Source organism: Bufo gargarizans, chromosome 8 (assembly GCF_014858855.1).
Source record: "Bufo gargarizans isolate SCDJY-AF-19 chromosome 8, ASM1485885v1, whole genome shotgun sequence".
Classification (NCBI taxonomy): domain Eukaryota; kingdom Metazoa; phylum Chordata; class Amphibia; order Anura; family Bufonidae; genus Bufo; species Bufo gargarizans.
In genome coordinates, this window is record NC_058087.1 from 66,908,393 (window position 1) to 66,935,935 (window position 27,543).

Genomic DNA, 27,543 nt, shown 5'->3' on the forward strand with positions numbered 1-27,543 from the left:
TGGCAATGTGAGACTACTATTCCAATCAAATGAGGGGACACAGGGTTCCCATTCTCAGTGGGAACCCCAGACGTTGTACCCCGGCTGATCAGAGACTTATTCCCTATCCTGTGGATAGGGGATGTGTTTGTCGTGGGATAACATGTTTAAGATTGTAGTTGGAAATTTTTTGATTTACAATTTTTAGAAACAGCAGGAACAGATTCTATAGAGAGGAGAAGAACAAAGTTTTCCAGAAGGAAAACTTTCATTGTGATCCCACGTTTGTCATTCTAGAAGGACCAGCTCTGGAGGGTCCTTGGAGAGATGTACATTTTTAAGCAGAACACTATTATACTTTTGCTGCATTTATAATTATGTTTAGCCTGAGAGATACCCTTGAAATCTGTACTGCTTTTTAAATCTTCCAGGTATATTAGGTCCACCATTCACATAAGATAGCTGTCAGCCCAATCCCCTCATACACATGCCAGCTCAGCTCAGCCAAGCAAGCATGTGTTCTCAGTAGAAAGAGGGGAGGAAGCTGCTACCAAACTCCTCTTGCATATACGCCTGGGTACCAAAGGCTCAGGTAGTTGAAATCCAACTTGTCTAATCCTTCGTGCCCCCAAGATGTGACATCAGGGAAGATCTAGAAGGCCCCTATACACATTAAATTGTTTGCCAGTGATTGCAAAGGTTCAGCCAACATCTAGTGTGTATGGTTTTCTTTAGTCTAGCCTAACTGCAATTACTTAAAAGCTATAGTGATAATTAGGGGTGTAAGTACCATAGCGGCAGACCATGCGACTGCTATGGGTCCCAGGGCAAGAGGGGGCCCAGTTGGGATCATCTCCTCTTCTACTGGAGGTGAAAACTTGGTCAGGACTCTACCCTTTAAAAGAACAACTTTTAGCAAATGAGGCAGTGGAAAAATGGCCCAAAGGTCATTGTAAAGGGTTTAGGCAGAAACCCTTCTGTCTTGAGTGGGGGGCCTGGTTTGATCCATGCTATGGGTCCCTTACTTCTCTATGTACGACACTGGTCATAAGTCCAACCAACAGCCCCCTTCTCTAATTCTCAGACAAACTGTGTAGTACTTCTATGGATTGAGAGAGATAAGCGACCACCAGTCACAGTCAGTGCATTTCTTTTGTGGGAAAATAATAGGATCAGGCAGGTTAAAATCCAACCCATCACAATTTCCTCTATGGGAGACGTCAGGGGACATTTGGGCTGTTCCTCTAGTCATAAAATTATTGATAGACACATGTGGGCAGCTTTACTATCCTGTAAGTGGCTTTTCATAGAGTCTAAGTTACATCACATTTATGTAAGTCCGTATATTTATAATTTGACCTATAATTTGCCATTCAATATACATACAATACAAAAAAAAAAGAAACAATAAAAGATACACAATTAAACTTATAGCTTTCTATACGGCAATGAATGGAAAAGGACATGCTATAAAGAAGTAGGAAATAGCAGTTGCTGTAAAAAAAAAAATAAAGTTAACAAAGCAATACAAAAAAAGCACATGAACAAAATAAAATAAAACTAGTTTAAGAGACTAAGCATATAAACATGAAAATAGTTAGAATCAATTGAAATACTAACTTAAAAAAAAACAAAAAACAGAGAGCTGTACAGTTATCAGCAATGTGACTGGCAAACACGTCTAACATGGCAGAGAAAGACTAACATGAAGCAGCAGCTCAGCAGCAAAGCATATTTGTATCATGGCAAAGTAACCTGCAGCCAGCTACTGAGGAAGGACAAGGTATCATCAATGCTCTCTTATGTGGCATATAACAGATTGCAGTCAGCTTAGCAGAGAGACAAAGCCAATAATAATGAGGACATGTAAGAATGGATCAGCCTTGGATATGCACTTAAGAGCCTGGATTGCGGGGGGTGTGGGGGGGGGGGCAGCTACATGCAGAAATTACAAAGGACACACCTTCCTCTGGTAAGGAAGGCAACAGAACAGCAGAAGATTCACTTTCACGTTTTGCAATACTTTTGTCATCACTTATTTCGCATACAACATTTTCTTCGAGGGGTCGTGTCACATCAGAGCCTGAGTCTGATTGGACCTTGCTTAGCCCCACGATGGAGGACTCAGTAGGTTTGCTGTCTCCCCCCTGTGCTTCCTCCTCTTCTTTTTCAGGCAGAGGACCCTTAACTCTTTCTTCTTTAAGGGTTAAAAAACAGGATGACACAGAGAGAACAGATAAGACATTCACTGGAAAAATATGCAAGTGACACAGGCTCTTCATTAGTAAAGAATTCATATGTGCAGTATATTGCACAGGGGCTCATGTAGGTAGCAACACAAGCGTCCCTATATCACATACATGTAAAGAATATATTGCTACAACTGAAACAATGGAGTATTTATTCCAATACCCCATTATGTCTTCAACTTCCACAATCCTCTGAATACATGGAAGGGGCATCTTCATACATAGTAGTCCCTAAGCCAAATGTTTTTTTTTAGCACTTCAGTAGCCTATTCAGTCCACACATAGTCCAATCCTATCTACCAGATCAACGGTATGGGCCAATTAAATATGTGATCTGGTCACTTACATATGCATTGTAGGTACTCTAGCATAAATAATGTTATGTTCAAGTCCACAATTGCTTCTTCGGCAGGACAGAGTTGTGGTCAGTGTTAGCACGTATGGGTTTGAGTCCCTATACTAAGTAATGTTAGTCTATAGCTCTTCCAATCTACCCTTCTCATAATTTCAAGAGGGTCAGACATGCTGTGATCTCAAGATATTTGAATATTCATCTGGAACATCACAGATTGTTTTGGTTTTGTCATCTCGTATATGGGGTTTTGTCATCTCGTACATTGGTAGCATATAGATGCAGCCGAGCGAAACTTGATAGTTCATGTGTTAAATAAAAAATGGCATCAAAAGGCTAACTAAATCTTTCAATGCATTTCAATGGCTTTTGTCACAATATGGCATGAGATAACAGTATGACATGTGTTCATCAGAGTTATCAGAGTCAATTTTAGATCGGCTACATCTGTATGCCACCATTTTCAGATAAGTGCGGGTCCTGCCTATATCCAGACCAGGGCTCCAAAGCAAAGGAGTTTTCTGTAGGAGTTTAGAAAAAAAAACGAGCAAGTGCACTTGCAAGTGTTATTTTTGGAAGTCCCATACTAGTGAATGCAGAGTACATTGTGCATGCAGGACAACCAGATCTTAATGGCCGCACTTACGCAGTGTGTTCTCCTTCTCCAAGTAGCTGACATTGGTGGCATATCCTAGTGATATGCCACCAATGTCTATAATGAGAAAACCCCTTTAAGACTCCTATTAAGACAATTACCCCTTTAAGACTCCCATTAAGATAATGTATCCCCTATACACAATGTCTGAACAGCATTGGTCTTACTGCTGGGGCCCCCTGCCCCATAGAAGTATATGGGGCTAAGCTACAATACCAAGCACAGCTGCTATACAATGTACAACACTGTGCTTGGTTTGCTGAGAGAAGGCAGGCTGTATCTACAGAAATAAATGACACTGACATAAACGGCCATATGCTGCTATGATTTAACTTGCCTAATATGACAGCACTCTTTGTAGACTATAAAAGCTTCATAAATCTGGCAAGCATTATGTCTGTCGAGCAATGAGAATATTTGTTTTGTCCAGTACGAAATACCATATGTGTAATTCTACCTTTACTGCTGGATATTACATTGTAGGTAATTCAGTGTCCTCTAAAAGATCCAATAAATGGAAGACCTTTCTGTAAACATGCAGCCTCATGGAAGACCTTTCTGTAAACATGCAGCCTCATGGAAGACCTTTCTGTAAACATGCAGCCTCATGGAAGACCTTTCTGTAAACATGCAGCCTCATGGAAGACCTTTCTGTAAACATGCAGCCTCATGGAAGACCTTTCTGTAAACATGCAGCCTCATGGAAGACCTTTCTGTAAACATGCAGCCTCATGGAAGACCTTTCTGTAAACATGCAGCCTCATTGAAGACCTTTCTGTAAACATGCAGCCTCATGGAAGACCTCTCCTTAAACATGTAGCCTCAATTCCACCAAAAATGCACATTGATATTCTTACATGGAAGACTATTTAGGCGGGAAGCTTCTAAACCATCTTTTCTTAAAGGAAATAATGGTAACTCAATAAGAAAAAAAATCCAGACCAAGATCATGACTATGGTAGTCTTATGGCAGCTACTTATAGTTATCCTGGTTGAAGTTTCATCACCAATCAACTGATGCCTGCATTTTTTCTTACAAAAAAAAAAGTGAGTTAACAGAGAGGGAATTCCATTCCAATGAGGACCCTCATCTATAGTTGTCCTTAGACATCCCAAGAGGAACAATGTAATAATTCAACTGAACACTGGCTGCTGAGTCCCACTGGGAGTACCAGTAACAGGAAGCAAGACACCCCATGATCAACTAAATTGTGGGTTTCTTCTTACAAAGAAATATTGTCTAAAGAAAACAACCCATCCGGTCCTCTTGTCTGAAGTCTGAATAGTAAAAAAAAGAACATTATTTCATGCAGTGTTCACTTTTTTCCATGTACAGCGACAATGAACAGCTCTTATCCATCAGGTTCCACGAGCCAGGCGGAGGTGAGAAGAGTGGCCTTTGGACCTCTGTCTGGCTGGTATACCATAGTATGACTGCATAGATGATTCTATCCCATAAAACACTATCCATAAAAAAAAATGCATACTGCACAGTATACATTCTTAAAAAGGGAGACTATAAGTGATAAATGCCACTGTGTGGCATCTGACAGAGACCTCCATTTAACCTATACGTTGGGAGATTTTCTTGGCATATATACCAAACAGAGGTCAGAAATGTGACATGAACAGAGCCTCATACTGAAGTACATAGTATGTATAGGCATATGCCAATGACAGGGACGTCCAGTATTTTGTTACGATTTCTTGGTGTCTGTTCACGTGATGAGCAGCAGGGGCAATATTCGAATTTGCGATATTTCGCAAATATTTTGTAGAATAAGGGAGGGATGATCACCTGAAATGTATTGTGTTAAAAAACAAACAAACAAAAAACCGAATATTCGTTATTACGAATATATAGCGCTATATTCTAAATATTTGAGAATTCTCGAAGTGCCGATATTCGCGCAAAAAAATTGCCTTTTGAATATTCGCGCTCAACACTATTCACGTGGATCGCCCCTTTCAAGTTTTACAACTAACTTTTCGTCATTCCTTATGACTTATCCGAAAATGGAAAATGATGATATCAATAAATATATCATTGGGGAGTGGAGCAATCACCTTCTTCTGCGAGTATACCACTATTTTTCTGGAACACTTACTAGTTATACATAGACTGAAAAGAGACTCTAGTTAATCAAGATGAACCTTTCTCAGAGCAATTATACGATATTAACTATTAGATTAAATATAACCCTCACTGCTATTAGATTAGATAATATTGCTATTTCATAAGCATCTAGCCCATGACATAATATCTGCCATTACTATTTCTTGGTACCTCTTGGCACTAAGTTTAGTTATGGCCCTGAAACTTTCAGTGCTGAGGTTCTGGTCCCCACAGAACCCCCATAAGACCACAGACATCACACTTTCAGTCTACTGAGGTCAGTAAGGAGAGTGGACTAGTGAGCCAAAATTCTATGTCTGGGTTGGGGGGAAGCAAATGTCAGAAACTGGTACTTTTGACAAGGGTTTCCTAAAAGTATACTCGTCTGGACATACATGTCGTGCAAAACATACGTTCTGTTTTACATGTTGTTTTAGGCTTTTATGTGACTATTTCGGGAAGAAAAAACTGAGAAATCAAAGTACAAGAAAACTTGACTTGAAGAATTTGAGGATTGACTCCAGGAGGCTTCATTTTGCAACTTCATTTTCTTGTATGAGATTTAGTGAAGATACATAATGCATTATGGAGATGGTGTATGTTAATAGTAGGGGGCAGATACAAAGAAAGATATCTAAAGCACGATGAGAAGAGGATCAAGCTCTTCTGAACTTTGTCCACTAGTTACAAGCATTCTTTTCATCTTATGCTTTGCACTATCTGTTATATCTCCAAATTTGCATGACACTAATCTTACTATATGACCTTACCTTCCTCCACTGTTCCCATTTGTTCTGATGCTGGCGAAGGAGGAGGAGAAGGAGGGAGATTGGTCGTATCTTCCACAGCTAGAATAGAAGATAGATGAGTTATGGTCAAGGGTGTGAAAAAATCAACTAAATCAAAGGCCTAGTAGGACAGATGTATTTTCAATATGTACAGTTAAAGGGGTTGTGCCATGAAACATTCTCTACGTTTTTCAAACCATGGATCTGAACACTTTTGTAATTGCATGTAATTAAAATTTTGTATAGCCGCTGAGTTATTGGAGAAATCATCACAATTCCTTATAGGTCATTCAATTATCCTCTTCCATCAGATTATAAAAATTCTGCTCAACTTTATTAAGTATTTTCTATTCAATGTTATTGGGAAACTCAAAGACAACCTCTCAACTGATATATGTCAAGTCTAATATATGTTTTATTATTTTTTTGTAGGAAAAATTAGAGGACTGGGACCACTCCTGACATGTCTGGTTAGTAAATTGTATTCCTCATAAAATTACAATTCTTGAGCATTCATTCTTATGACTCCATGTTGTGCTGTTCCTATATTACTCCTACTGAAAGTTTATGAATAAAGGTCCAACTTGGCTTTACCAGTTGGGGTGTGCTCCTTCTGCATGGTCTGAGACTGTCCTATCAGTGATATCAATGACAGAGACTCTTCCAAACTGGTAATAGCCAGGTATATTTTTATTCATAAACCTCTAGCAGGACTTACAGAAGAACGGCACAACATACAGTTATAAGGGTAAGTGCTCCAGAATTGGTTTTCCATGAGGGATGCATGTACATTGCTAAAGACAACATCAGGCAGTCTGCAGAGAAACTTGGCCTTGGGCACCAGCGGACATTTCCGCATGACAATGACCCAAAACACACAGCAAAAGTGGTGAAGAAATGGTTAGCAGACAACAACATTAACGTTTTGGAGTGGCCCAGCCAGAGTCCAGACTTGAAGCCAATTGAGAATCTGTGGAGGGAGCTAAAGATCAGGGTGATGGCAACTTTAAGTTAAAATTTATAATTATGGGCAGCACCGTAGTTTCTAAAACAGACATGTCAGGAGAGGTGAAAGAACCTTTTTAAGTGACCGTGCAGACAAAGCCAATTTTTAATTTGTGAATTCACCTGGAAACTTTAATACAGAAAACAGTCGAGCCAGCATAATAGACAATGTAGTGGTTAGTGCCACTGTCAATTAAATGAAATTTGCAAATGAAGGTGCATATTCTGGGTTCCCTCGCACAGCTCTCCATAATAGGACATTTTGCAAATAAACTACACAGCAGAAGTGGGATCCATCTGTTTGTCTCTTAGTACTCAGTTAAGCAAGCCCTGGATTTTGAAATATATAGGAACACACATATGGATCTGTCATCAGCAATAGGTGGCATTTGCTTTTAGCAAAACAACTTAAATGCAAAAATAGATTAACAAAAAAGGAAAAACTTATAATGGTGCATTGTTGGAATTCATTTATACAAAGATATAGGCTCTTCAACTGATTTGTCCTTACATGGAATCTGCTGTTTTAACCATGCTAAATTACTGAAAGCTTAAGGTACGGTCTGGAGGGAACAATGCAAATATATATTTTATGGAGCCTTTACTATCAGGGGTAGTAAACATATGAACTTTTATTCTGCCAGGTTCTGCTGATGCAAGTGCACTGGCCGAGGGAGAGTACTCCCTTCTCCCTACATTGTGTGGTTCACAAGTCCTCCCCTTTTTTCTGAACAGTCTCCTGGTGGATGCTACAGCTGTCTCAGAGCAGAGGAGAGAAGCTGTGAAACAGCCCAATGCAGAGAGCAGGATCAGAATTTGGCAGAATAAAACTTCATATTCACACCACTCCTGATAATAAAAGCTCAATATGTACTGCTCTTCCCAGCCATCTAGTGTTGTCAACAGTTAAGCATGTTCAAAACATATGGCAGACTCCCTTTTAAACAATTTTGCGCACTTATATCTCATACCGTGTTTTGCACTGTAATGAAATACTATAACCTATATTATAAAAGCCATAATTGCCACCCCATTATTCAATATATTAACATACAAATAATAAATCAAGCAAAATTACACGACAGTTATGTTTTTAGATTTGAAAATTACAAAAATTACAAACTACCAATACTGAATGCACAGATGCAACACCCCTTTAAGAAGGATTATGTAGCAGGACAACGCTGTCCATATGTCCTATATCCAGATTGCCGGACTGTATCACTCAGAGTGGAGAGACACTTCTTAAGAGCAGATCCTACTCTGGTGAACCTATGCTGGCCAAGTGTTAAATGTTTGGCCATCAATTGGAATGGCAGGCATGTAATGCTACATTTCCCCTTTCCTCCTAAAGCAACCCCTGCTAATGGCAGTATACAATTTTCCTTGGAAACAACATCTGATCATTATGGATTCCAGGAGTTATACCCCTGAAGATCAGCTGATCATTGGAGTAGATTTAGTTGTTTTGTTTTCCAGAGGGGGTGAACTTAATGGGCAGCACGGTGGCTCAGTGGTTAGCACAGGCGTCTTGCAGCGCTGGGACCAAGGACAACATCTGTATGACGTACTGATAGGGAACTTAGATTGTGAGCTCTATTGGAGACTGCAAGTAATGATAATACTTGTAAAGTATTGCAGAATACGTCAGTGCTATAAGTGGATGAAAGAACCCCTATATTAGAATATTTTGACCCATGGCAGCATGATTTACATACATTGGAGGGCACAGAAGACATTTGGTGAGTCAGAGGGTTGCACGACCAGTTCCTCATGGCAATATTTCTTTAAAATAACTGGAATTGTCTGGCTATGATTCATAACTGAGGTGAAATTAATATAAGTTTATAATAATATTTAGTCATCAGAAGGTTGAAATCATCTGCCATTGTACTGGCAGACTTGGTAGGAACGTTCGCCCCTGACAATCTGGCAGTGTAAACCCGCCTTTAATCTGTAAAGTACAATGTTAATGTCACCTCATGTTCAGGATAATGTAAGTAATAAAAATGTTGACGCCGGCTTACGCACAGGATAATGCGATAACAGTGTCTTCCCGTCTTCATGGTCCACATGTATAAATATTACTGTTTCCCTATTCCTGCTCCACAGGCGATCACATAACAAGCTAATCTTATTCACTCAATGGCCTTACAAAATACACAGCCTTACTGGTATCATTTTTCAGCTTTTCCCCCTATAGAGAAAAAATACTTAAAAAGCCATTTTCTCTGTGTGTGCCACTGCACGATGACTTGCATTCAATGCCAGCTAATTTTGCCATTGAGTGCCTACCCTTCAACGGATTTCAAATAAAATCTGCTTAAACAAATTCCCAAAAGTAAAATGTTATTGAATGCATTTCAGCAAATCTAACCTGCAATTCTAATGTGGAAAATAATAATGGAGACAAATATTTGAGTACTTAAAGGAACAAGACACAACGAGCTCACGGATACCAGTTGAGAAATGTATAGCCGGTCTGGAGGTAAAGATCACGCTAACTTCCATTGAACCTATTGATGTCATGTAAAGGACCATTGATCATTTAGGTTCCAATCAGTCATTTATTGTCACGTACTTACCAGTCTGCTCTCCCACGGTGAGTCTGGCTGCACTATGGAGGCGCTGCGGGCAGTGCTCTGTTGCTACGGCAACCAGCCCGCTGACCGGCATCACATGCTGCTGGCCACAGTTGCCTGTGATTTGTATTCCTGCCTCATTAGCTAGATTTTGTTACTCTGGATCGCTGACCTTTTGCCTGTTTCTCTGACATTGCCTCTGATTGCTGATTTTGCCTCTGATGTCACCTCCTAGTATTTGACTTGCTTGTTATTTGGCATTTGCCTGCTGACTTTGTCTCTGACTTTATCTCCTGGTTGCACTGTGCTGTGTATTTCACTTAGCGTTTGGATTCGGATCAGGTTCTGGTTTTGTCTGTCTGGTTTTGATCTCTTTCTGTCTGACTACTGTTTTACCCCACTAGGTTTAGGCCCCTGCACTTAGTTAACTCAGGGGCATCGCCAAGTTGAGGGACGCCATCGTGCAAGTAGGTAGGGACAGTGGTGCAGGTGGAGAACAGGGCTGCACTGTTCCCTACCTTTCATGGCATTTATGTTCTGAAGGTACACTATTGATATTTTTGCCATGTTAAAAAATACAACACTGGACTATCACATATAGACAGTACAAGACAACAATCATTTTATAGGGTGAGGTTAGCCACATGGACCTTATTTGTGTGACTTCTCTATGTGTTTTAGATCATCGACAAAGCTTCCAGGACTTTCACAATTAGTTCTGAGCACCTGAATCTCCATACAAGGTCAAGCCGGTCCACCAGATTACTAGAGGTTCCTCCAAGGGCCCAAGCTCTTACACACCAGATATCTTACCACCATATATCTATTAAACCTTAAAATTCAATGCAAGGCTGGCTCACAACTGAGCTCCCATCGCTCATGGATGAAGTTATCTTTGATTACCTCTCCCTGACCATCAATGGCATCTAGAAAGTCTTCCTCCACTGATAGATGAATAGCTGATGACAGAATGTCTTCAAAGAATGAGGAGGAAGAGACAATATGTGGAAGAGGCTGGTGCAATATAGAACAAATGCCTGGAAGAAGAAGGCTGGGTTTCCATGTTCAGGTTTTCTGATGAAGTTTTTGAAGCCGAATCCAGGTGGAACTAAAATGGAGAGTATGTATAAAGGATAGATACTACCTCACCTTTTTTTTAATCCACTCCAAAAACGGTATCAGAAAATCTGAAAATATAAACCCAACCTGCAAAAAACAGACATTACAGACCAACAAACTCATTTATAATAAAAAAAACAAGAGGAATGAGGGACCTGCTCGTTAGAGCTTGCAATCTACGAGGAAAAGGGAGTGACACAAAAAGTTAAAGTGCTTGTTTTGTACAATGGCCTAGCCATATTTATATACTTTGGGGGGGGGGGGGGGGGTACACTAACAGCTGCATGAGCCAGTCACTCACCCAGTATCTTTGTGTCACATGCATTAACATGACCATAGTGTTTTGCGGTCCACAAATTGCAGATCCACAAAACACAGATACCAGCCTGTGTGCGTTCCGCAATTTGCAGACCGCACATGGCCGCCAATATGATAGAAAATGTCTATTCTTGTCCACCATTGTGGACATGAATAGGACATGCTCTATCTTTTTGTGCTGTCTGCTAGTGTTGAGCGCGAATATTCGAATAGCAAATTTCTCTCGCGAATATCAGCACTTCGATAATTTGTGAATATTTCATTTTTTTTCCATCTGAACCCATTAGTGATAGTAAATGTAATGGGTTCAGATGAAAAAAAATAAGAATATTCGTATTACGAATATAGCGCTATATTCTACATATTCAACAATTCTACCAAGCCAACCCAATAGGAAAGTTGCCTAGCCCTTAGGGTGATAAAAGAGTATAAGGAGTGTAGGGTACATTGTTGAATGAAGGGATGAGGTCCTGAGGAATAACAGTGGGGACAGAAGTCAATTTATGATGTAGTTCTGCCTAAAATATGTAGTTTACATCACAATTTAAACTGTGGCTGTTAGAGAATAATGTGGATTTTCCAGGGTAGCACATTCCAGAGAACTGGAGCAGCACATGAAAAGTCTTGGAATGGAGTAGGAGGTTTGGATTGTGGAGGATATAAATCTTAGGGATGTATTACACTGCTCAATATTTGTACAGTGCTAGTGCCGATGGAAGATAAACATATCCGTCGGTGCTTCTGATTACGCAGGCTGATGAATACTGAATATTGGAGGAACGATTGCTACCGCAGTTGTTCCTCCCTCATTCTGTCCTATTCATTACCGGCATTACACCGGAAGATGTGCTGCCTAAAATCGTGCATCTTTCATCCTGATGAAAGATGCCAATTTGCGTATGAACGGGCATTTGCTTCTTCACCTGCTGATTGGCCACTTGATTATACAAGCCGGTCATTGGGAATGAGCATTCATATTCCCAATAATTGGCCCAAAATCGTGCAGCGTAATTGGGCCTTTAGGTTGTTGGCAGAATGTAAAGCACCTGTATGGTGATAGACAGAAACAAGGGAGTCAATATAGGGAGGTGCAGCACTGTGGAGGGCTTTGTGGATGAGATGTGAGTATGATAAGTTTAAAGAGTCACTACTTTCGCACAATTTCATTTAATAGGGAAAGGTGTAAATGGCACATTTTGAAATCACTTAAATTAAAAAGTATGCCATCATCCACCTGAAAAAATCTGTAAAGTCATGGCCATAAGTGGGTCTCACTTCTAACTAATTTGCAATCCACTGCCTGTTTTCAGACAAGATCTGTCCCTAGTAACAGATACTCAGAAGACGGCTCACAGTAAATGGGGGCATGTCAGAGCTAGATGAGATCCCGAGCCTGATGAAACAACTGCTTCTACACTGAGAAGGGAGTCGCCCCATGCTTGTGAGAGAAATTCACCTAGCTGTGCAGCTGAAACAGGGAATAAGAACTAATTTTGGACAGCAAAATTAACCTGGCTGCTGCATTCAATAGTGCATTCAAGTTGGAAAGGGTGTAGTTTGGCGATAAGAGGCATAAAAAGACTGTATAACCAATGCAGAAAAAAAAAAGCATCATTTATGTAATCCTAATCCCACAGAGATTAATTAGGTAGAGAATAAATAATTAATATTATCCATTCCATGAAGGATAAGTAAGACCCAATTTATATTCTGTGCTAAGCATTCATGTTTCCAGGCCCTGGACTGGCATGTCTTTATTGCGGCTGCCATGAGCTAATTAGCTTTTACCGCAGAAGTAATGTACCTACCTGTGTTGTTAGGTTGTGTCTCTTCCAAATTGATCATGTTGCAGTTTTGGAAGCCAAAACCAGAAGTGGCTCAGGAGAGACAGTATAAAAGACAGATACAACTTCTCTTTTTTTGATTCACTCCTGGTTTTGGCTTCCAAATCTGCACCAGGAGACTTGATTGTGTGGTTGTACCTTAAAAGATATGACCACTGTAATATAGTTCTACCTTATTGATAATGGTTTTGATTCTAACAGCAGGTTCTTGTAGAACCTGGAGCCACTAGTGTACAATATGACCAACAGCTGGGGAGCCACAAGCAGGGGCCTGGGAGGAAATTTTGCGCTTATCAGTGATATTATACTGTTGTAATTTCTTGTGGAAAGAAGACCATCCACCCTGGGGGAACAAAATAATTTAACTGTACATGAGGGAGTCAGAGAATACCCAGCATGTAACATTGGAATGAGTTCTTTATGGCTTTCGGGTGTGATATCGAATATGAACAGCAAGCACATTCAGCCATGTGTCATACTTTGAGTAATTGCCTGGCCAGTAATATACGGGGTTGGGTAAATCTACTGTTGCCATGGCTGAGACATTTAAAAGCTAAGACATTTAAAAATTAAAAAAGCATCTGTTTAAAAGGGTTTTCTGAGTATCTGATTGGGGGGGTCCAATACCCAGGACCCCACCAATCAGCTCTTTGAGAAGGCACTGGCGCTAACAGTAGCACCGCAGCTTTCTCCCTGTTTACCAACCACAGTGCTGTACATTGTATAGCAGCTGTGCTTGGTATCACAGTTCAGCCCCATTCATTTCAATGGGGATGAGCGGCACCTAGGTCATGTGACTGATGAACGTGACGTCATATTGCCTAGGGAAAGCTGCGGGAAGGCAGGGGCGCCACTTTGAGTGCCAGTGTCTTCTCAAACAGCTGATCGGCAGGGGTCTCGGGTGTTGAACCCCCACCAATCAGATACTGATGACCTATCTAGAGGATAGATCATCATTAAAAATATCTCAGAAAACTACTTTAATCCCAAATATATGACAACCATAATCACATTATTCACATTTTAATACCTCAGGGAGACATGTACAAAATACATGAAGGAAACGGAAAGGATGGGGTCATCTTTCTACCTCATTTACAAAACAGAATTGCAGATTGTTTTACTCGTTTTCTACCATATTTTATGCTGTAACCGAGATGGACATAGTCCACTCTGGAAAAGTTGAGTAGATTCAAGAAAACTGTCTAAAAGAAAAATTGGCTTTGTTGCCCAACGCAGCCGATCTAAGTGCTTCTACATTTAAAGTAAATAAACATCGGGATATATAAGACCCACCCTATAGACCATCCCATAATGCCCCCAAAATGACCTGAAATGCCCACAGAAGGGGATACGATGGGGCTTACAATAACCGTGCCCCTTTTGTGACCCAGTTAGTGAGATTGTAAATTAGGACACCGTTTATTATGAAAATACTAAGTGAAAGCTGTGATTGGTTGCTATGGTCAACAAAGACAGTTTTTCTTTTCGACAGTTTCATGAATTTCCCTGATTGTGTTACCCCTAGTGTGGAGGGAGAGGGGGTGCAAGATACAGCGATTCAAAGACCATCAAAGCAAGACTCTCTGAGTCACGCATCGCACTCTGAAATAGGCATATCACACGTGCCCATTTTCCATCAACTAACTACCACAGAAGTCCTTGAGAGCCAGCAAGGTATCTGATGCACTCCAGAGTATATGGGGATCTGATTTGATTTGCGGCACACAATTGACCATGATATTATTTAATATATTTCATTAGGTTGGCATTATCTGATTGCTTTTGACATATGTGATGGAGAAAAACTGACATATGTTATGGTTACACACATTGATGTCTATACAATGATATATCATGATTAGTTCTAAAACTAAGGAGGAAGCAGGAATAGTTTAAAGAACGGCTCATGGTGCAGAAGAAATCTTGCCCCATGTACATTGCTGAATAGGACTCTGCAAGACCGTACAAACTGCACTCACATCCCAATACACCCTGATTTACCTAATGGCAGATCTCCTGGAGGGCCCTTGAGTTGGACTTCCTTCTCCTGTTCACCTCTCAGGACCGCTACAGCATCAGCAGTTACTACTTGGACTATGCGTGCAGATACCTCCTCTGCCGAAGCACCAAATGGGCAAAACAAGACAAGTAAACAATACAGACATCGTTAATATAAATGGGCAGGGAGGTAACAAAGTCACAATAAGAATGGAAAGTACTATACTAGGAGATACCAATATGAATCTGATTATTATTATAAAAAATAAAAATTTGATCAAAAGTTAAATATATGTGTACTGGACCTAAAGTTCTGCTCAAACGGGTTCTCTGTGTCCAGGATATTGATGGCCTATCCATCAAATATCAGACCTTTGGGATCTGAGTTTCAGCACCCCCCACCGCTCAACAGTTTGAAGTGGTGGTGCTCTTTAATTGTTTACATTAGTGCATACCATCTACTTAGCAGCAGAGGTGCAAAATTTAGCAACTTCAACCCACTCAAATGAACAGGATTAAGCTACCACTAAGTAGACGGCATGCATGTAGATGGACTCAATATCTAGAACCTATAGAACTCCTTTAAGGATGTTTAAATGATATGAGTATGAAACAAGAATCCAAATAAATGAAATTGTGGTATTGATACAGATGGTGTTTAGAATCATTATGACAAGGTGGAACTGCCAGAACACAAGGAAGGAAGTGTTGTCATGAGGACACTGAAAGAAGAAGGGTTTGAGCCTGTAGCTGATTATCAATGATGTATCTTCAAGCGTCGCAACAATAATTTATAACTGCTCTCTATACAGTGACATATACAGTGGCTGTCAATCATTGGTTAGAATGGTGGGACAAGCACTCAGCACTTTAATATAGAAAATTCATTATGTTCTTTCCTAGCTGCCAAATGACACCATATTTACTTGTGTCCAATGGACCTTTCATTACATTGCACTTAAGGCGTGCCTAACCTTTCAACAAACTGCATTAATCAATAGTACAATGTGTGTACATGAGATATAACACTATTTCTGACCACTATATGACCATTAGCAGTTTTCTTTTGTACATTCTGAACATTTTTTTTGCAGTTCTCTCACACATAGTGGGTGAAGACTAGCTGCCATCCACTGAACACAGAAAGTAGAGGAGAAGCTGCTTCCTAAGCATCTCTTACTCACTCAGGTAAATGCCAGCTACTCAGCTGAATAAGCCGGTCACGCATGCTGTGTTCCATCCTTCCACTGCCACCAGTCGAGCAAAGGCAGTCATACAGAATAGAGATAAGCATATGGATTTGTACAAATCAATTTGTTCATCAAACAGAAAGAGAGGACAACCTCTTGCTGCTCAAGCAGCTCCCACCTCCGGCTTGATTGACATGGCTGGACAACTCTCCCACTGCTTTGAGTAGCTTTTCAAAATCAAGAGGTTATCAGATCTGCAGATATTGGAGTTAACGGGGCTGTCTCAACTTGCACACTTTTGTCTGGGTCCCATAGGAGAAGGGAGAGCAAGCCGGGCATCATTTCATGTGGTATCCTCTCTATTTACCTCTATGGCACTTCCAAAATAGTGAAGCGAAACACCCATAGTGATGAATGGAGGGTGTTAAGCATGCTCTCCCTTCACTTCTGGGTCCCGTTCTGAAGATAGTTGCAGGTCCCAGATGGCACATCCTAGCGTGATAGTTCATGATCATGACTAGAGATGAGCGAATCGAAGCTGATGAAGTCGAATTTGTTCCGAATTTCAGGAAAAATTTTATTCTGAACGAATGCGAATTTCCTTGCGCTTTGTGGTAACTAATCGCAATTTTTCCTAAAATGGCAGCTAGACGGCTACAATGGTGGCTACACGTGTGAGGACATGGGGCAAGGAACTCTGGGAAGACGGGATGACCCATAATGCCATCCATGCAGCCAATCAGCAGCCAACCAGCCCGGTGATGTCACAGCCCTATAAATACGGCAGCCATCTTAGAGTCTGCCATTCATTATCGTACTTTGTTCAGGGACAGACTTGTATGCAGGCGCTAGGGAGAGTGAAAGAAAAACTAATTGTTAAAGAAAAAAAAGGAAAGAAGCGATTTACTAGTGCAGGGAAAGGATAGTGAGAGGAATAGTTTCACAGGCAGGGAGAGACATGTGCAGATGCTAGGGAAAGTCATAGGAAAATCCCCATTGTGAAAAAAAGCGATTTACAAGTGCAGGGAAACATTAGTTGGGAATCCAGATAGTCTCATCATACAGCTGTGTCATTCCAGCAATTAGTTATTAGGGTGCAAGTGCTATGTTGAAAAGCCTTTAGTGGCTTTTATCTGTGGAAAAAGATAAATATATACGCAGGTCACTTTTGCTGTTAACTGCGCTAATATTTAGTGGCCTATTTCACTACAATACGAGAAATATTTACGCAGGTCACTTTTGTTGTTATTTGTGATAAAAGAGTTTATTGCCATATTTCTTGAGAAAAGGAGAAAAATAGACAAAGTTAATATTTGCTGTTATTTGCCTAAAAGCGTTTATTGTCATATTTCACTACAATACGAGAAAAATAGATGCAGTTCACATTTGGTGTTATTTGCGCTAAAAGCGTTTCTTGTCATATTTCTAGAGAAAAAGAGAAAAATATTTGCAGTTCACTTTTTCTGTTATTTACTTAGAGATCGTTTTGTGGCCTATTTTAGTCCAATAGGAAAAATATATACACAGTTCACTTTTGCTGTTATTTACGCTGAAATCGTTTAATTGCCAATTTCAAATCATTTAGTTGCCTATCTCAGTAAAAAAAGATAAATATATTTGGCTCTTTTAGGGGTGTTTTAATTTGCTTTTAATTTATTTAGTTCAGCTAAAATTATGTCAGACAGAGAAATGCCAGGCCCTGCACAGGGGAGTGTCAGAGGCGTAAATGATTCTGGAGCAGGCACAGGTCGAAGCAGAGTAAGGGGGCGTGGCAGCAGAGGTTTCTTCCCGAGGCCTCAGATCCACATGTCAGCTAGCGGTAATGTCTTAACCAGCAAGCCAACTGGATATTCGACTTTGTTGCAAGTGACAGCAGCACCAACAGCCTGAGTCTAGAGTCGCTGATGAGCAGGTTTCTTAATCCGCATAGTGAAGAAACTACTCACCTGAACCAGCAGGTGGTGGCATATTTTGACAGCACACTTCCAGCCATCATAGAAGATACACTGGACTACTGGGCAGCCAAACTGGATTTGTGACCACAACTAGCCGAGTTTGTCCTGGAAAAGCTGTCCTGCCCGGCCAGTAGTGTGGCATCAGAGCGGGTGTTTAGTGCAGTGGGGACCATAGTTACCCCAAGAAGAACTCGCCTGTCCACCCAAAATGTGTAGAGACTTACTTTTGTCAAGATGAATCAGGCGTGGATCAGCCACGATTTCCACCCACCAATGCCTGATGCATCAGATTAGATCATCCATCTCCACACTATGTCACCGTGCCACTCCGTGGTATCATGCTGCTGCTGCTGCTGTTGCTGCCATGTCCACACTATGTAACCATGCCACTCTGTGGCCTCCTGATGCTGCCATCTCCACACTGTCACCGTGCCACTTTGTGGCCTCCTGATGCTGCCATGTCCACACTTTGTCACCTTACCACTCTGTGGTATCATGCTGCTGTTTCTGCCATCTCCACACTATGTCACTGTGCCACTTTGTGGCCTCCTGATGCTGCCATGTCCACACTATGTCACCTTGCCACTCTGTGGTATCATGCTGCTGCTGTTGCTGACATCTCCACACTATGTCACCTTGCCACTCCGTGGCCTAATCATACTGCTGCTGTCGCCTCCACACATTTTGTCATTGTGCCACTCTGTGGCCTCCTGATGCTGCCGCCACCTCCAGACCCTGTCATTGTGCCACTTGCTGGTCTCCTCATGCTGCTTCTCACCACTATGTCATAGGGCCACTCTGTGGACTTCTCATGCTGTTACTACCCTCCCCACTCTATGACGGGGTCGCTATTCTCCTTGTTTGGCCTTGTTGAAATCACCATTTATTTGACCTTTCTTCTGACGCACAACAGATCCTGTCTGTGTAGCAGCTGTAAGGCCTGTAGGGTCGGATCAGAATTGGCTTATGATTTGGTAGCCAAAAGCAGGAGTGGGTACAAAACACAGAAGACATGCAAATATTACCTTCACGTGTCATCTCTCTTTTAGATCCACTCCTGTTTTTTTGGGCATTACTAATACTCATGGATTACTGAGAAAATGCTGACCGAGTCATGGCGTATGCTCCCCAGACAGGATCAGTTTTTTTGTGGGTTATTGTTCTGACGGATCAGAGGAAGGGCAAAATAATCAGTGACTTCAACACAAACTTACTGCTGACACCCTCTCCACTCTGTCAGGGGACTCAACTTGTATAAGAGTTTAAAGGGGTTCTGCACTTTCAATTAACTGATGATCTATCCTCTGGATAGATCATCAGCTTCTGATCGGCGGGGGTCCGACACCCGGGACCCCCGCCAATCAGCTGTTTGAGAAGGCAGCGGCGCTCCAGCAGCGCCGCGGCCTTCTCACTGTTTACCGCCGGGCCGCCCGCCCACTGACGTCACGACTTGTATCAACTACAGTGGGCGCGGCTAAGCTCTGTTCACTTGAATGGAGCTTAGCCGCGCCCACTGCAGTTGATACAAGTCGTGACGTCAGTGGGTGGGCGGCCCGCCGATCAGAAGCTGATGATCTATCCAGAGGATAGATCATCAGTTAATTGAAAGTGCAGAACCCCTTTAATAGAACAGGTTCTGTGGACATCTATATGGAATCAGCTGCCGACGGTGTAAAAGGAGTGCGCTTCTTCTGGCGCTAACATTGACCTGTAAGGCTGAATTAATACTTGAGTTATTTGGTCAGTTTTGGCCCCGTGACTGCCCTAATAAGTGAAGCGTGCAGTGATTCTAATAGCGACGCCTGTCATCTGCATGTCATACTGACTCACAGTATTATTTCACTACCCCAGCACACTCCCTATGCATGTTACTGCAAGGCACAGTGTTCTACACCACTATAAAGGCTCTCTGCAGCCCAGAAATAGCCATTTTTTATTGTGACTCGCCGTGAATATATTCAGATCGAAGCAAATTTTTTCAGAAAATTCGCCAAACCAGCCGAATCGAATTTCAGAGAAATTCGCTCATCTCTAATCATGACATTTTTCATGATCTTTATTGAAGGTATTCAACTTGCAATAAACGTAGGAAAGAAATATAAGTTTATGTGTAGTGTCCATTTTAAATATATCAGTTAAACAAAAGAAGAGGATATGTTTATGGTGACCATACTCTTTTTTCCTATGCAATGTCTTAGACACAGTTATTGTTAATCAAACAAGACCAAAGGAACTCAGGCTTACCAAAAAATAGAGAGGTGTGAAGGTACTACAGATGTACACTGGGCCTTTAAGAACACATGTCCAACCTTTGGTTCTCTCAAAAGGCTATTATATTAATTTAGACATGACTATAACAAAAAGAAGCATGTAACTTTTTGAGAGTACACAGAAATTCGCATTGGCTAAATGTAACCAGGCTGCCTCCAGGGACTTCCTCAAGAGCAACATTGCTTCATATCTTCTACTTTGATGCTTATTTAGAAAGACAAGAGAAAGGAGCACTGCGGCGGAAATTGTGTTTTTACTATTAATGATGCTGAAAAAGGGACAGACACTTCTGAACTAATGGAAGTCCTCTATAAATAGCAGAGCCAGACGATTTAATTTACCCTTGAAGGCTTCATACAGAGATTCCTCTAACTGTACTTTTCTTAGGGTTCACTCAGAGTTCAAGGAACAGGAAGGGTACAGATGGCTAAAACACAGTGTTTTAAATCTAAAGTAGTTTGTACATTTATGTGTTTTTGCTTGACCTTTTTCAACTCACTATTTTGAATTACTTTACATCCAGCTGATGATCAGTGTTATTAGCAATATTTAAAGTTTAAATGATGAGATGAGACGAAACACAATTTATGATGTGCTTGTAAAATACACATTAGTTTTTTATGCAATATTTGAAGCCAAAGACAAAAATGGTTCATTAATGGCTTTAGCTTCAAAAACTGCATTCAAAAACCTGAATGTGGAAGCCCAGTCTTATTCTCCAATGAACATTAGTTATTTATTAGGGATTGTTTAGAAAGGTGCATGATGTAAATTGTAGTGCAGGTAATCTTACTGGTGACTGTGTTTCTGAGTTATAACCTCCATTCCGATCCTTAGCTGTGTCATGTGACCAACACTTTGACTCTCTACCTGATATAGGACAGAAAGCCAGTTTCTCTATCTATTCCTATTGGAGCCTCAATGTCAGTCTCATAGGAATGAATAAAGAGGTAACTAACTTTTTGTCCTGTGCCAGTTGGAGAATAAAGTGCTGGTCACATTACACAGCTAAGGATCAGAATGGAGGTTATAACTCCCAAATACAGTCACAGGTAAGAATATTACCTTCACTACACTTTATATCAGGTACCTTTCTAAGAGCGGGTTCGCATCCGAGTTATAGAATTCTGTTATAGGGTTCCGTTATGAATGGAAGCCTTTAAGAGGCATTCCGTTTTGTTCCATCCTAATACATGTTTATGGGAACAAATAACGGTTCCGTTTGGTTTCATTATACATGGAAAAAATAGCCCTCTGGACTAATGTGCCTGAGAAAAAAAGATTTTTGTGTGAGTGTTTCTTTAAGCTACTAAAAAGATCTACCATGATAACAGTGTCTTCACACAGAGGAGAAGTGTCCATGTTTAGGTCACAGACCATCGTTATACAACAGTCTCACCATTAAACTCAAGGTTTCCGCATCAACAATGCTTCCACCGAATGTACTAGCGTTTGCTCATTCATCGGGTGATTGGTGGTACTTTTACACATGCCAGTTAATAGGAACAAGCATTTGTATGACCTTTTATTACCAAAAATCAGCCCAATAATAGGCCCATGTAAAGTGGCCCTTCCAAAATCAGTTTCAATGTAAGCATACTGCCTTACAGGTAGGTGGCCTGAAATATAACCATAATGTACTTGTGAAAATCCTGTCCTCTAATCCTGGGAAATGTTTCTTTTTATGCAAAAAAATAGTTTTCAGTGCACAGGCGGTGCACCCTCACTCTGCCATAATGATGCCCAGCATATCTTTTCTAGTTTGACTGGCTCCATTAGGTCATACATTTTTTTTAGCTGATTTCTTCTGCTACAGGGGAAAATCAGCCTCGTGGCAAGCAGTGCAGAGCAATTGCTCTCTTTGCTTTGTTTTTTTTCTTCCCCAAATATTTGTGAATATTTTCAACATGTTGATGCTCTCCTCTAAGGATACTTTGCTATCACTTTTATTTATACCCTGGTACCAGACCTTGAAGTGGGATACTGGGTTCTCTTCTTAGAGTGGGCATGAGTGGAAGATTATGTACTGTCAATATCATGGCCAGTGGCGTACCGCCCATAGAGGCAGACCACGCCATTGCTATGGGGCCCGCGGCACTGGGGGGCCCGTAGCGCAGAGAAGGCCCCGCCCACACTATTTGGCCCCGCCCACTGACATGCCGCTATAGCGCTATGCGGCTGCTTTTATTCTCAGCCTGCCCTGAGCCAACTATTCTTCCCCCCCGGCTCCCAGGGCCCCCTCAACCCAGGAGAAGTTAGAACGCAGCCGGATAACTAAAATAAGATTTACAGGGGGCGGAGCGGAGGACGGCGAGAGGAGAGGCCCTGCGTGACGCGGCGAAGTGAGGAGGGGCCTGGGGGAGCGGCTTCAGTTGAGGTGCGACGCAGGACTTTTAGTCACGTACCTCACTGTGACCTCCTGCGTCGGATCTCGCGAGATGACGCGATGACGCGGCGCGGGAAGGCACAGTGAGCGATCCTGTACCAGGATGCCACAAGCTGTCCTTAGAGAGGTAAGTATTCATTTTTTTATTTTTTTATGTACCCTACGTTCTACCCTTATTGCAGAGGCACTGGGGGCACGAGAGGAGGACCACTGACAGTACTCAGTCAGTGGTCCAGTGGACATCATAGTATTAATAAGAGTGGAGAGGGGGACATTATATTAATAATAAAGAGGGGGACATTATATTATTAATAAAGAGGGGGGCATTACATTATTATTAATATAATGGCCCCCTCTTTGTTATTAATATAATGGCCCCCTCTTTGTTATTAATATAATGGCCCCCTGGGCCCCTCTTTATTATTAATATAAGGGCCCCTCTTTATTATTAATGTAATGGCCCCCTCTTTGTTATTAAAGTGGGGGCCATTATATTAATAATAAAGAGGGGCCCTTATATTAATAATAAAGAGGGGCCCATTATATTAATAATAAAGAGGGGCCCATTATATTAATAATAAAGAGGGGCCCATTATATTAATAATAAAGTGGGGGCCATTATATAAATAATAAAGTGGGGGCCATTATATAAATAATAAAGTGGGGGCCATTATATAAATAATAAAGTGGGGGCCATTATATAAATAATAAAGTGGGGGCCATTATATAAATAATAAAGTGGGGGCCATTATATAAATAATAAAGTGGGGGCCATTATATAAATAATAAAGTGGGGGCCATTATATAAATAATAAAGTGGGGGCCATTATATTAATAACAAAGAGGGGGCCATTATATTAATAATAAAGTGGGGGCCATTATAATATACAGGGGGAATAATATTATGGGGAATGGGGGACTATCTGTCTGGCTCTAGCACAATATTGGGGGGCAGCAGGAGGAGTTGTTGAGACACCAGGAAGGAGAGGTTTATAGTAAAGTGAGGAACCTAAATTTTTTTCTGTGAAACTCTGCAGAGACGAGAAGCGGCTGAAAGAAGGTGTCATGGCGGTCTTATCTCTGGATGAAGACGTTGAGAAAAGTCTACATCACAGGAGACGTCACTGGATGTAACAGGTATGGGGCGGCATTCTCCTGTAATAATATTATCCATGCACATATCTGTTTCTCGGTAGGGTAAGGGGTAGATAGAATTTGACCCACACTGCCTCAGCCCGGCCCCAGACTTCAGGTCACACTGTACGTGTTCTGAATTCTGGGGCCTCACCCATCTACAACATTATCTGTACTCAGAGAGTTATCACTGTGTTACATAGGATTGCTAGTGATCTACTACAGTATTTGTTAAAAGGGGCGTGCCCAGGGTGGGGGGGAAGTAGGAAGAAAGCACACTGTCCTGAGAATTTTGGGGGGGGGGCATTAGGGGTTGGGGGGCTCATAGAGGACAGTGTGCTTTCCTCCTACACCTACTAACCCCTCTAACTCCTTGCTGCTAATGCTGAGTGTGCACATAGCCACCAAATGATATTTCACCAACCAGCCAAACCCCCCGCCCCCCCCCCCCCCACACAAACACATGCGTATATGTGCACACTCAGCAGCAAGGTGTTAAAGGGGTTTGGGGTAAGAGAAGTGATGACAAAATGGCGCAGGTAGCAAAGGGGTTAAGATGTGGGGGATGGCTTACGTCCGGCTTTAGCACAGTGGACAGAGGCAGGAGGAGTGATGTGTATGCGCTCCTGCGCTGCACTCGGTCAGTTGTGTGGCATACATATTGTGCCCTGTGTCCACTCTGCTAAAGCCTGGCAAGTGACATGCCCATTATATGAAAATATAAAAAAATAAAAATATTTATCCCTAACAGTTTCTGTAGGTCATGTATAAATTTATTTAATGGGGGTGTGGCATGGGAGGAGCCAGGTCAGGAAGTGGGAGGGGCCATGGTGGGTAGTGGGCGGGGTTAAGGGGCCCAATTCAGATTTTTGCTATGGGGCCCAGTGATTTCTATGTACGCCCCTGATCATGGCGTTGACCTTTGTGCACCCCACTTTAAACCACTTTAAAGTTTTCATCCAAAATGTTTGAAGAATTTTCATTTTCTTATAACTGGATGAAAATGACATTATATTCCATAACCTAAAGCCTTCTGTGCTGTATTATACCCAAATGAGGCTACATTTACAAGTCCAACAAGCCTGATCTGTGAAAAATACAGACTGTTGGACTGACAAAAACAGTCTCATGAAAATTTTTTGGGTCCAGTCAAAAAAACAACATTTATGTCGGAAAACGGCCAGATCACCACCACCCCTTATTATAGTCAATGGGCATTCGGCAGTGAACTATAGAATCCAGTGAAATCCAGCAGGCCTATGTAAATGTGCCCTAAAATGCTTTTATGCACAAAATATTGTCTGCCCTTTTTAAGACATTTCATGCTTATGTGAGAATTTGGCAATTATCCTAAAGATTTGTTTTTGTACTGACAAGTACCTTATGGTGATAGACTATTCATGGAGCAGGTTCACATTCAACCACTGTCTCTGCAGAAAACTGTAGCAATACGCAATTTGTCCTTCCTGTAATGCATCGTCAGATTTACTACATGAACAGAATGAAAATAAATGAAATTCAATGTAAGAACATGAGCATGGCTAAAGCTTTACAAGAACGTGCGAGGAATAGGTAATGGTCCTGCTGTTAAAGGAGAAGTTCATCCGTAAAACAACTGTACAATAGACCAATATGACCGTCCACCTCAGTCAACAAGCTTTATTACGAGCACAGCATAATAATACACATCTATAATGCCTTCAGAGATACTCTGGTTATTTTAAAAAAATTACCTTTACAGTCCTGGAGGCCTTTGTGGGACCCCAGGTTATCCATATAAAACCATCAGATTCCGTAACCTCAATGCTGACAAAAAAAGCACCTTCCATTTGTCAACACTGTGAAGGGTTAATTATGGTAATAACAGGCCATTAACCAAATCTGTTGAGTCAGTCATTGCTCAAAATGCTAAGGCTGATGCTGACTGCAAAAATACAGGGTGAGGGGGGTGCACTGGAATACTATATGAGAAGGAAAAGGAGGATGGGCATTCAAGCACTTGTGGAAGGTGACGCAAATAATCAGTGCTGTGACTGGAAGCAGTTCAATGTCTTAGCGGGAAGAACAAGTTTTTTTCTGTACATTGTCACTGACACTTAAAGGGGTTGTCCCACGAAAAATATTATACAGAGATTAAACCAGCACCTGGATTTGAATACTTTTGTAATTTCATGTAATTAAAAATTTAGCATAGCCACTGAGTTATTTGATAACATTTATCTGTATAGTGCCACCTGCAGTTTGTCTTTTTCATATTTCTTTGTCCTGCTCACTGAGAAGGCCGCACATGCTCAGTTTCATCCTACAACTGCCTCCTGAGCTGTGATAGGGAGAGCTGAGACACGCCCCCTTAGCTACATCAGAAAAGACACTCCCCTTAAACTTTTAGCTTGATATAATCTAAAAGAGCAAAGAATGACGATATCTCTGGATCCATGTGAGGTACAGGGCTGGATCTAGCTTTGTTAGAGAGAGATTGTCATGTGTTATGCCAACACCGGGGACCCCACCGATCAGGTGTTTGAGAAGGCACTGGCGCTCACAGTAGCGGCCTTCTTGTAGCTTTGCCTTGGCCATGTGACGTCATGGTCATCGGTCACATGGACTAGATGCAGTTCAGCCCTATTGAGGTGGATGCAGCTGAGCTGCCATACCAAGCACAGCCACTGTACAATGTATGGCGCTGTGCTTGGTGAGCTGAAAGAAGGCCACGGCGCTTCTGCGAGAACCAGTGCCTTCTCAAACATCCTTTATGTTTTAAAGTGTATATAGACAATGTACAAAGTTATATTAGGATTGTTCCACATGACATCGCTGCCCGTTAGATGGAATGCCAGGTAAAGATTTTAAATTCTGCCCAAAAAGTTCAAGCTTACAGCGGCCATCACTAAAAGTGCTCCAAAGTGAATGTGACACTAAAGCACAAGCCAATTTGGATTCCTCTAAGTGATTCCTCTAACTAATACTAGAAGATGCAATTAGAAGATTAAGGTGGGCAGGCAAGCTGCCATGACAAAGTCACCCTTATCTCTATGAACCTCTGAACTTGGAGAGACTGAATGATTGGATTTCCAAGAAAGGAAAGAAAAGAACCACACCATGTAAAAGACAGCAAAAACTAGTAAAACAAAATAAGGGCAGAAAAATAGCCGTGATCGGTGGTCTAGATCAAACATTCAGAGTACGTATGCTAGAAAAAGGTAATATAAACACCACATTATAATTTCTGATATGGATTCTGTTACAGTAACTTACATAGTGGGTATGACATCTCACGTGCTGGTTTGACACGTATTAACCGTTATATAACTTATCCAGTGCAATGAATTGTAGCTACTAGTGTCTGAGACCATTACATGGAATATTTCCTGGTTTGTATTGTCTTAACTCAAGTTACCATTAGTCCAACCAAGGACAACATCTGCATGGGGTTTGTACGTTCTTCCCATGTTTGCGTGGGTTTCCTCCTACACTCCAAAAAACATACTGAGGCTACTTTCACACTCACATTTGGTGCGGATCAGTCATGGATCTGCACAGACTGATCCGTTCAGGTAATTTAACCGTATTATTGTAAAATGGGGGAAAGCTATCAAGAT

At 41.4% G+C, this 27,543-nt stretch overlaps 1 protein-coding gene across 6 annotated transcripts in view; it reads right to left on the minus strand.

Moving 5' to 3' along the window:
* Positions 1-27,543, minus strand: part of MAP2 (microtubule associated protein 2) — an 86,030-nt gene that overhangs the window by 43,434 nt on the left and 15,053 nt on the right. For 4 of the 6 annotated variants that reach the window (XM_044302625.1, XM_044302626.1, XM_044302623.1 and 1 more), the window contains exons 2-3: positions 15,012-15,125; positions 6,122-6,199 (exon numbers count right to left, since the gene is read on the minus strand). In XM_044302625.1, the coding sequence (XP_044158560.1) occupies positions 6,122-6,199; positions 15,012-15,125 (192 nt within the window). Of the gene's footprint in view, positions 1-1,942; positions 2,177-6,121; positions 6,200-15,011; positions 15,126-27,543 lie in introns of all 6 variants that reach the window. The other 2 variants (XM_044302628.1, XM_044302624.1) reach the window with 2 other exon arrangements.